At 35.8% G+C, this 11,475-nt stretch overlaps 1 protein-coding gene across 1 annotated transcript; it reads right to left on the bottom strand.

The window, feature by feature from the left end:
- Nucleotides 1-54: 54 nt before the first annotated feature.
- On the bottom strand, nt 55-10,862 carry slc23a1 (solute carrier family 23 member 1). The gene is made up of 14 exons (XM_083565464.1): nt 9,695-10,862; nt 8,620-8,778; nt 6,279-6,436; nt 6,109-6,197; nt 5,932-5,999; nt 4,951-5,132; nt 4,534-4,654; nt 4,111-4,267; nt 3,172-3,319; nt 2,945-3,050; nt 2,538-2,667; nt 1,652-1,795; nt 1,305-1,400; nt 55-534 (listed from the first exon to the last, which is right to left on the bottom strand). The coding sequence occupies exons 1-14, from the start codon at nt 9,770-9,772 to the stop codon at nt 269-271; spliced, it is 1,902 nt and encodes a 633-aa protein (XP_083421590.1). The 5' UTR covers nt 9,773-10,862; the 3' UTR covers nt 55-268.
- Nucleotides 10,863-11,475: the final 613 nt, after the last annotated feature.

Raw genomic sequence — 11,475 nt, 5'->3', positions numbered from 1 at the left:
GTATATACAATTTAAATAAAACAATCAAATAAGTAATAAATGCTTGCTAATTACTTGGCGTAGATATGTTTTTTATTGTGTTATCTTGCATTGATTCCAGTGTGAGGAAAAGTCTTTCAATCTGCCTTATAAGCAATTTTCTATTCCTAATCATCAGTGTTCATAACATAGCAATAAATATATTAATTGCCAAAGAAAAAAAGTTTTCTAATATGAAAATCTGGCAGTGTATAAAAAGTATGATACAATGACACCAGAGAATAAGGATCTACACTTTGGTGCAGTTTGTGATCTCTGAAGTGCTCCTCACTGCATGTTCATCATTCTTATTGTTCATTTCCTCACACAAGCTTCTTTTCCGGCGACACAACTTAAAGCCCTGAAAAGTAGGGCAGATGGGCAGGTAGCGAAGACAACCGAGCCGCCTTACCATTCCCATGCCCACTGGGAAATTATATGTGTCTGAACTGACACCACCAATTTCAGAAGAGCTCGCAGCTTTCCAGTTAGTGAGTCCACGCTCCTTTTTTGTGCCTGGATAAAAGTACAGATTATCAATAGGATAATAAGTCATGGTAGACAAAGTAAAAAAAAAAATAATGAACTTGAGTGAAGGTATCTTTGGTAGCATGGAACTCGGGTAAAATAAATGATTAATTATTATCCATACTAAGTTATATTATGTTTCATTTCTAGTTTATGTAAAGACCAAAAGAATAGTTTTTAAAGTTAAGAAAAATCTTATTCCTGTGCTTATTTCGATATTAGGTTGTGTATTTTTGTGTTCAGAAATGATCTGCACACTAGAGAGACACATGGTGTATTAGAAAATAAAAGACTTATCTATATAATTATCATGCTCCAATATTTTACACATATCTTTTATAAAAGGGCAAGCATTTGCACCAGAGTATTTTATCTGGCATACTTTTTTATTTTCAAACTATCACTGTATTGGACATGCATTTGGCTAGCTCAGCTTTAATTTGAAACTATAGCATATTCAGACAGACCATCCTACTTTCTCCTACTTCAGCGCTACAAGTAACAATTCACATGCTGCAAAGAAAAGAAACGGCATTTTGCATTGAAATGTAATAAAGCAAAACTATAAGTCTGCCAAAAATGTACAGTAAGGTATTAAATTTATTTAATCATTGTTAATGACGGATCGATGTTGTAGATGTAACAGGCTATATACCTATTTCTGTCTAGAGTATATACACACACACACACACACACACACACACACACACACACACACACACACACACACACATATATATATATATATATATATATACCTGGAATGGTGTTGTCAAGCAGAAATGCTAGGAATCCTCCGACAAACATCTCTGTGGTCAGGAGAACTGTAAGGATTTGATCCAACTCAGGGACACCTGAATAAATCACAGTTCATAACACTGTCGTCACTGAGAACAGCAAATCATGTTGATTTGTAATGGCTCTGTAACTGTAACTCCATGATCTTGGTGCAATACCTACCATTTATTATTCTGTAACTACTGTACATTAATCAGTAACTACAGTGAAACTAACAAAAGTGTCTAGTTTAAAGTAGAACTAAGGCAAATCTTGGGAAATTTACAAGATTTAAACAGGATTTGAAGGTAGGAAACTATACAAAGACCTGTCTTGATGCTGCCTGGATGAGTGTCCAGGTAATTGGGAAGCATAAGGCCAGAGAACATGGAGAACCCTAGGACAAAAAGGTTTCTTGAAGAGTTCAGATCCACACTCTGAAGGTTTGACAAGCCCACAGCTGTGATCATACCTGTTCAAAAGCAAAATGAATATATGGTTGGGATAATCTACCTAAAACATGTAATTTACTAAACATTTTAAATAGCACTGAATATGTAAAAAAAAAAAAAAGCTACTTCTTTTACTATGGGCAACTATATAATAACCCATCGCCTGCCTTAGAAGTGAATGACGTTAATGACTGAAACGCTGCAGCAACCTTCTCGAAAGTACTGTAAAGTGGAATACAATCACTCATTACTAATGACTACAGTGTTGTTTTGTTCTTTTTATGAGATAATGAATGCGAGGTGGCAAAAACTATTTAGATTTGATTTATTTTGCACAGTTATACAAGTGTAGTGTGTTAATGTAGGCTACATGGCATCAGCTAGTAGTTCTTCAGGATATTTCTAAACACTCTTTAATATATCAATGCTGACCTAAAAACAATTACTTTATTAATACATATTGAGTAATTGTCCAGGAGATATATATATATATATATATATATATATATATATATATATATATATATATATATATATATATATATATATATATATATATATATATATATGTTTTAACAAATTACCCAACAGTCTTTGCTACTAACAGTCATTTTTTTTGTCAACAGGAAGAGAAATAACATAAATAATTCCAACAAGCCACCTAATTCAATTACAAATGTTTTGAGTCCCAAAGCTGTCTGGCCCCACACTGCCCCACTGTGGATACAATTTGCCACAGAACAAACCTCTGAAGTCTCTTACCAAACAAGGTGCAGAACAAGCCTCCAAGCACCGGATCCGGCAACGAGGCAAACAAGGCCGTGAACTTCCCAATGGTCCCTAATAGTAGCATTATAACTGCCCCATACTGAACCACTCTCCTACTGCCCACCTGTGCAGAAAAACATGGCAAGTTTTTTATAAATATTCAGGATTATCAACATAGTTCACTTTCAGAACAGTCAAGGCTAAATTTTACTGCAGCTGATCTGAGTTTTATTACACATTAGAACCCTGAGGGGACAAAGACCAACAAATATATGATAACAATGAAAACCTAAGAAACCTAAGAAGAACGTAATAACGTGTCAAATAATGGAACATTGCTTAGCAGAGGACAGTAGCAGTATGCAGCATTGTATATGTAATTCTGTTTACAGTTGCTTTACCTTGGTAATGCCAAGCACCCCAATATTAGGACTGGAGGAAGTGGACCCATTTCCTGTTCCTAATAAGCCTGCTATGATGCAGCACACACCCTCTATAAAGATTCCTCTAAAAGAAACAAGCAGGAAACTAATCCAATATCCATTTCATCATACAACAAACTTTATTTTATATATTTAAAAAAAAGCATTATTTATATATGTAGTGCTCTGCAGTATAGCTTTTCAACCTGTTGATGGCATGAACAGGAGGTGGCGGAGCTCCTGCAAGACGTGCACATGCATAGTAATCCCCAATAGACTCGACTATGCCGGCTAATGTGGCACTGAACATTCCCAAAACGCCAGCGACTGTCACTGTGGGTAAGCCCCACTGACCTGGGCGGCATAGCATCCAAAAGAGCATTAGCATCTGATATCAGAAGACTAAATTATATACAGCTTAATCATCACATATCAGCATGTCAATATGAATAAACTATGAATATCAGATTATTTTCATTTCATAGTTTCTGAGTCTTTCTATTTCAAAGGCAAGCCACAAGACATTAGTACAGTTTGTCGTTTCAGTTGGTGAAAGGCTTGTCATGGAGAGTTCTTAAAGGTACACTTTGTAATACTTATGATCTATAAACGTCTTTCTAGATATCTAACATTTATTTAGACACCGTAGCCAATTGACATGCAGTAGTTATGGATACTATTCATTTCAGGCTTCTGTTAACATTTTTCTGGACCAAAAATTAGCTTCAACGATTCTTAAGTCTGTCTATTTAAGATCAACCCACAAGACAATAGTCATGTCATGTCATTTTCTCCCGCTTATCCGTTATTCGGGTCGCGGGGGCAGCAGTCTAAGCAGGCCCCCGCCTTCGACTGCTGCCCAATCCTCACAGCACCGTCCCTTACGGTCCCTCCTGCAGGTGGTGAGCCCACGGGAAGCAAGACAATAGTACAGTTTGTCATTTTGGTTGGTGAAAGCCTTGTCAGTGGTTTCATTACTTTTCTAATTCTTTTCCCGAAAATACAAACTGACACTTTTACATTTTGCTTATTGCTAACAAATAATGTGTGCCAGAGCTCTTTATTGCATTGTATTGTTCTAATATGTGAGAAGGTTCTCAGTGGCTGCTTTCTTCCCATTCTTCTCAAAGTGATTTTATACTTACAGGGATAGGGCATGCGAAACCATGGTGCTTGGGACATGATCTCCCCCCTGGCATCAGTTCGAGCCTTGTAACCATACTTCTTTGGGTCACTGGGCAACATATCTGTCAACGTGAGGATATAACACACGAACCATACCAGCATGATAGCCATGATGATCTGCCAAAAAATGAAGCACGACGGAGATACTGATCATTTTTAATCAGTTGATGGACCAATAACTCACTACAATGTATCAGTAAACTTTGCCGTTGCAGCTATAACATGGAACATGATATGAGTGCCTTGAAATCAGTGCTGCGTTCCAGTGAGACAGGTTTATGGCCTCCTAGGTCAGCTTGATCGAGACCAGAGGAGCAGCCAAGCGTAGTCATGAAGGTTACCATGCAATATGTCTATGTTTAACGGTAAATGTTGCCTCATACCGGAAACATCTTGAAGATCTGAAAACGGGAGGTGTGACAGCCTTTCTGTCTAGAATACAAGGGAAAGGGGACGGCCCAATTTCGGAGATACTGAGCAAAAAGCAGAATGAAAAAGATGCACCTGGAGAAACAGAACACAAACACACAAACACACACACACACACACACACGATAAGCAACTGATAAGCATCTATTAGATGATAACAGTAAGATCGTTGAAGCCATTACCCATTAAACATGAAACTAAAAACAACAATAAAATGCTTGAGGGTAGATGTATCCAGGATTTGATTAAAATAACAACTCAAGCAATTCACAATTTTTTTTATCACCAATGCAAAACCAAAGTTTGCAAACAGACTAATGACTTTTCTTTAAAAAAAAAAAAAGTACTGGACATTTGAAAAGTGTCTTTACAAAAGAGAGAGGCCCCAGTGGCTGCCTGCACGGTCTCCAGCAGTTTGGAACACGGACAGGCCGATCAGGGAGACGGTGGGGGTGACGGTCAGAGGCCCGATGGCATTGAGCAGGAGTCCAGGAATCCCCGCCAGCCCAATTATCACTTCCACTAGACTGGACACAATAATGGCCCCTTGGATCTGTAGACCAGAGTTATAAATGAGTTACAACTTGGATTGGATTGTTTAGGTCTAGTGCCTGACAAAAGTTTAGAAACACCAAGTCGTTTATCATTTTTGAGACGTGTATTTATAGGCAAAAGGCAAAAGCACAATAATTGGATGGTGAATGAGCAGAAGAAATTTCTGTGTACAGATGAATCTAAATTTGACATTTTGGCTCTAACAGAACAAATTGTGTAAAATTGTGTGCTGACTCAAACATGAAAGTGGAAGCTTAAGGTTTGGAGTTGTTTTGGACCATTAGACAGTTGAAGACTTATTCTGGATGAAAGGAATACTAAACCAAAATGGCTACCTTCTATACCTAATTCCATACATCAACACCATGTACTTCCATCTGGATTGTAGCTAATTGGAAACAACTTTGGAGTACAAAACAGTTGTCTCAATAGCCGGACTTCTAGATTCCTCTACAGTGTCTGGTCTTTTTGGTTACTTAAGAAACAAAAAATCCTACTCCATGGAGCTTATTGTGTCACAGTGATGAAAAGATTGTTTTGATGGAAATCACAATGCTGTTTTTTTTTTTTTTTTTTTTTTTTTTATAATTATAATATTAATCTTTTATAACAATTGCAAAATCTGCTAAATGTACAGTAAAATAATTTATGGGCAGAAATGAACATTTGAAGGTCCTGCATAAAATATAATGTAAAATAATGATCTACCATTTTTAGGTTATTACATATTACTAAGCAAACGGTAGGTTTCTGGTTCATTTCTCAATATCGGCCTTTAAGAACATAATACATAATACCTCTCTAATCCGGGGCTGCCAGATATGTGAAGTATTCAGGGGTAGGGTTCCATTGCCATAAATCTCCTCTGCAAAGTAATATCATGCAGGTTAAAAAATCACAAGAATGTTAACAATGAATATACACAGCAATAGCTCTAAGCTATACAGGGCAGTGGACAACTCATTGCATTAAACCTTCAGGAGGACACTTCCACCTCTCTAGTCTTAGAATGGCCTGAGCAGGAATGAGGAATGCAAACGCACTGGCCTGAAACAGCGGCAACCTAGGCAAAGTGGAAAACATATGGAGACATTTGATCAGCTAAAAAAATATTATCTATAATAAGAGTGTCTTAGAGACTCACCTGACACCAAAAGTGGTTTGTATGAGCGTAGTAATGCCCACACAGGTAAAAATGGTCCCGACTAGCTGGCTAACAGTGTATTGGTCCCGGCCAACACACATGGCGTCAGCCAGGAGGAAAGGCACAGCGATGGTACCGCTGAAACATGTCAGGTAGTGCTGGAGTGAAACAGGGGGAGATAAGATATACAAGAACCTTCAGCACTTTGAATCTTTGGAATTCTAATGTTAAGTCGTTTTAAGATACTGAGTCATATATCTTTGATTTTGAAAAGGTAAATCTCTTTACTGAAATTGTCTGGTCAATTAATTTATATTAACAGGAACTTTAACCTTAAAACAACAACTAAAAAAGGAAAAAAAAATCATGAGTTTAATGATTACAATGAAATAGAAGTTGATAGATATGTGTTTAAATGTTGCAAAAAGAACACAGCTGGATTTTATTCAATACACACCTATGCAGAATAAAGTCATCATAAATAAATAGCACGTATGAAAAACTTCGTAAATTCTGGTCTCCAGTTATGAGTATTAACTCTCTTCATCTTTGATTTTAATCCTAATTTTATTTTGTATACTTGTCTGATACTTTTATCAAAATGATGAGATTTTAACAGGTTTTAAAGTTTAAGGGTCTTGTTCAAGCAAGACTTTTAACAGTGACAACTGGACATTCCTAGCATCTAAAATGCCAATATTCCAATATTCAGTATCCTGACCACTGAATCACTACTCTCACTTTTTCAAAAAGTTAACAACTGCACATATATTAATGATGGTGATGGTTCATGTTGGTCATTGTAGATGTTAGTTCACTATTTAATCAAACATAACATTGGGTCTTTGATTATGGTTTGTTTGTGTTAAATAAGGTCTTAAATATATTTAGATTTGAGATAATATTTTCATGTATCTTACTCATATAAATTTTGAAATGACTATAACATGTTTATTACCATTTGACAAAAAAAAAGTCAGATAGAGCCTTATCAATTTCAAGGTCATCTATTCAAAGTAAGTAAAAATTCAAAACAGCAATAGAGAGCTTAGGAGATAAGAAAAACATGTTCATTTTTTAGATAATAGCACTACATAAAACCTATATACTGTAAGTACCTCGTGACAAACGACATTACATAAACACTTTAAGATTTTAGCCCAAGTTTATTTATTTAAAGTTAGAGACTTATTCCAGATGAAAGAAATACTGAACCAACATAGCCACTATTCCATACTTCAACACCCTGCAATTCTGCTAACTGGAACCAACTTCAGCATACAAGACAATAACCTGGAAATTTATATAATTACTACCTGACAAATGACATTACAAAAACACTTCAAAATGTTATCCCAAGTTAATTTATTTTGTAACCATCATAAAGATTCTCAGTCTGCTGATCAATTATTATGTGAAGTTGACAGATAACATTGTTGATATAGTACTGTATTATCAGACCTTCCTCGATAAAATATGTCATAACGCCATGGCAACTGACATTGTGTCAAGCACCCATACTTTACACACACTACACACTAATTTATGGTTATTGACATATATCTACTCTGTCAAAACGTTTTATGTTTTATTACAACTACTCTATATGGACAAAAGCATTGCGTCATCTGACTTTTCCAGCCAATCTGTTGCAACACGTTGGAGGCAGACAATTGTATGTCTTTTTCTTTGAATGCAGCATTCAGTGTTCCTTTCACTTCAACCAGGAGATTTAAACCGGTTCCAGCATGACCATGCCCCTATGCACAATGCCAGCTCCATGATGATACGGGTTAGATGGGTTTAAATGGAAGATTGACTTGCATTAGAGCTCTGACCTCAAACATATTAAACATGTTTCAAATGAATTGGTATGCTGATGGCACCCAAGGCCTTCTCAGCTCACCTTACATCAGTACCTGACTTTTACTAACACCATTGTGGCTGAATAAGCACAAATCTCCACAAGCACACTCCAAATCTAGTGCACAATCTTCCCAAAAAAGTGGAAGTTATTATAACAGGAAATGGAAACGTAATGTGGAATAAGATGTTCAAGAAATGCATAGAATCAACTAAGTAACTGCATTGAAATTGTGTTTAATTTGTAGATTAACTGCACTTAACAACAATACGTGACCATTACCTGACTCTGATATAACGGATATACCAATGGACATTTGACATGCCATTATGAACTTAATTAGCATAGAAAATGTCACTGATTCATCCTTTTTGACAGCTAGAACCTGTTGTAAGCTTTACATTAAGATCAGTTGCCGTTGGTGATGTCGTGTCCTTAAATATCGTGCAACTTAAATAAACGGTGTGTATACTTTACCTGTAATCCAAGGAATATACACAAATACCAGGGCGGTACATCCTCGATTCTGTATATCATGTCAAAGCCTGGTGTCTGAGTATTGATCCCGGACAGATGCTCAATGCCAGTGACTGCTTCAGCAGCCAACTCCTGCACATAGTCATTTTCAATGGGCAGCTGAAAAAGATGACAAGGTCAATCATCCACACAGAGCTTTTCATCAATCAGAGTTCACGCAATGATTGACAGTGTTAAGTTAGACTGTAACACTGAGAAATGTCACGTTCCATTTTCGTGTCATGTTTATCTGGAAATTCTATGATTACAGCAGCAATCTGATTTACAGAGAGACTAGTTGAATTGCAAGATGAAAAACAAGGCAGATTTATTAACTTTTTGTTTGTGGCAATTCGTGGCTATTATTATTACTTGCAAATAAATTAATTAGTAAATTATTAATTAAATTAAATAAAAAATGCTTGTAAACACTGCTCAATTAACTGGCTTTCCCTTTAAAATAATAATTAGATTTGTTGGAAAGCTGAATGCATTAATTTTACGTATTCTGGCCTCATATTGGACAAACAAACACACAAATTGAACTGATATCACTCACTAATTTCTGAATATTTGAGGTTCTTGGGATTTGATCAAATGAAGGTGACAAATAATATAATTCTAAAAAGTAAATGTAATGAGCAATAAGTCATATCTTTTATTAGTTATTTTCTCTTCGTTTAAATGCTGAATCTGGCAACATTTATTAATGATTGATATGAAAATAGTTTCAGCATGCTACTTGTTTGAATGAAATGCTACGCAATAGACATAAGATCTGAAATTCACAAGAACAAAGAAACATTGTTGTACATGTGCTTTTTCTTCTCATAAACAGTTCGAATGAAAACAAAAAAACGATTTTAAAAGAACCAGCACATATAAGTGTACGTTCCTTCTATATCTATTTAATCTTTACCACAAAGCCTTCCAGTTAAACAGTAAATGTTTGGATCATTACATTGCCCAGCTTTACTGATTTTCTTCACAGAACAGCTATATCTGAAGAGACAACAGCAAGTCATCCGGCTTTTACCTCAGGCTCAACTGCTGAATTGGAATGCTTCCTCGGCCTGTGGAGGTTGGATGTTAGCGTGGGCTCTGCAGGGCCCATGTTACTGAGTCCTTTTTTTTTTTTAACACACCGTCCAACACTGAGCTGGCTTTATAAAGGAGAGAGGAGCAGGGACAGATTAAGCAGGTTAATGATCTGCATCTGGCTGGACTTTACTCAGCCCGGCTCATCAGTGAGCATTCGAGAGCCACTTACTGAGAAAGATGAATATGTGAAACAATGGAAGATGCTTCACATGCAAACAAATGAGTAAACAAAAAAAAAAAGAAGGAAAAGAGATAAAAAAAAAAAACATGCGAGATTAAACTTCACATGGTTATGTGTGTATAATGATTGGCTTTGGGAAGAGTTTTCCCAAAGCTCCTTTTATAAGTACAATGAGGTCCACCCTTTAACTAAAGAATGATCTAACAACTAATACTACAACAGAAACAAGAGTAGAAATCAATCCAACAATAAAAACCTGAGAACAGTGAGAAAAATAATGCATGGGCTTTTCATTTAGATTTAATTTAATTCTAATAATTCCTAATCACCTCAGGTCACCTATGTAAAATATACCTAAAACTATTGGTACCCCAGAAGAAATTCCAAAATGAATGAATACACTACTAGATTTTATACACTGACAAATATTTTCCCTCCAATATTCAAAGACCATTTTAAAAATGTATTTGGAATTAAATTAAAAATAATTTTTCCTCTGAAACCACTTTAAAAAAAAATTTTTTTGTGTGTGTGTTCTTTTTCAATATTAGCAATTCTTAAATATAAAATGTGCACTAAGTGTTGACAGGTTGTTGTCCAACTTGCTCACATTTCTTAGGAATTATCCAAATGCTTTCAATTTCCTGTTTCCTTGGGGCGAAATATGACGTGAAGCCTACGTCAAAAGAATTTTTGTAAACCATAAAAAGGCTTTCAACCTGAACAAGTTTCATTTTGGATTAAAAAATTTTTTTGTATTACAATCAAGATCATAATAAATATTCAAAAATCTGGTATAGTTATACAGGGCACATGAGCAAACTGTTAGCCTTCTGTCAATGTAATGAAGGCAATGTACTTTTAGAATTGCAGTTTAAATAGTTATTGGTGTTGGCAAATTTTAAAATAAACTATATAATACATAACTTTGTTTGTTTTAAGACTGATTATGACTGAGGAGATAACAAATATGCCCCAAATACTAGTATATTTTAGTCTGAAATTTGGTTGACTTTTTCCAGGAGTTTCTGACATGATTGTAGATTAATCACAGAGCAATATAATGACTACAAATCGATATGCTAATTAACAGAGAAATGATGGTGGGGAAATGAATCCACTGTTTAGTGATGGTCATGTCATCTGAAGTAAAGGTCACATTGACATAAAAAGTCATGTCAGACATTCCAGAAAGGCTCGGCTAATAGAAGCAAAAGAGATCATTTTATGGTTCACACAATATTTTGATTCAAGCTCAAAATAGCGAAATAGTTTATTTCCATGAAGTCTACAAGTTTAGTTTATGAACCCACTGGAAGATGCATTAGCATCCCATCTAGAGCGAATCCTCCCGTTGTGCCTTTAATGTTCCTGGGATAGATGTGGTTAATAAAAGTGCATTTTGCAGTAAAGCTGCTGCAAATCTGCTTCACTCTTTCACCCCTACAGGACCTGCAGACTTCCAGGACACTGAAGCGGGCAGATAGGATTGTGGATGACCCTGGATACAGACTTTTTGGGTCACTCGCCTCGTC

This window comes from Silurus aristotelis (genome assembly GCF_946808225.1).
Source record: "Silurus aristotelis genome assembly, chromosome: 16".
NCBI lineage: Eukaryota > Metazoa > Chordata > Actinopteri > Siluriformes > Siluridae > Silurus > Silurus aristotelis.
This window is presented reverse-complemented; position numbering and strand designations above follow the sequence as displayed.

Excerpts from the sequence above, each read along its gene's own strand:
- slc23a1 (XM_083565464.1), bottom strand. The coding sequence starts at position 9,772 with ATGGGCCCTGCAGAGCCCACGCTAACATCCAACCTCCACAGGCCGAGG. Across the intron at positions 8,779-9,694 it reads ATTCAGCAGTTGAGCCTGAG|CTGCCCATTGAAAATGACTA; the intron begins GTAAAAGCCGGA and ends CATCTTTTTCAG. Across the intron at positions 5,133-5,931 it reads GGCAGCCCCGGATTAGAGAG|ATCCAAGGGGCCATTATTGT; the intron begins GTATTATGTATT and ends TCTGGTCTACAG.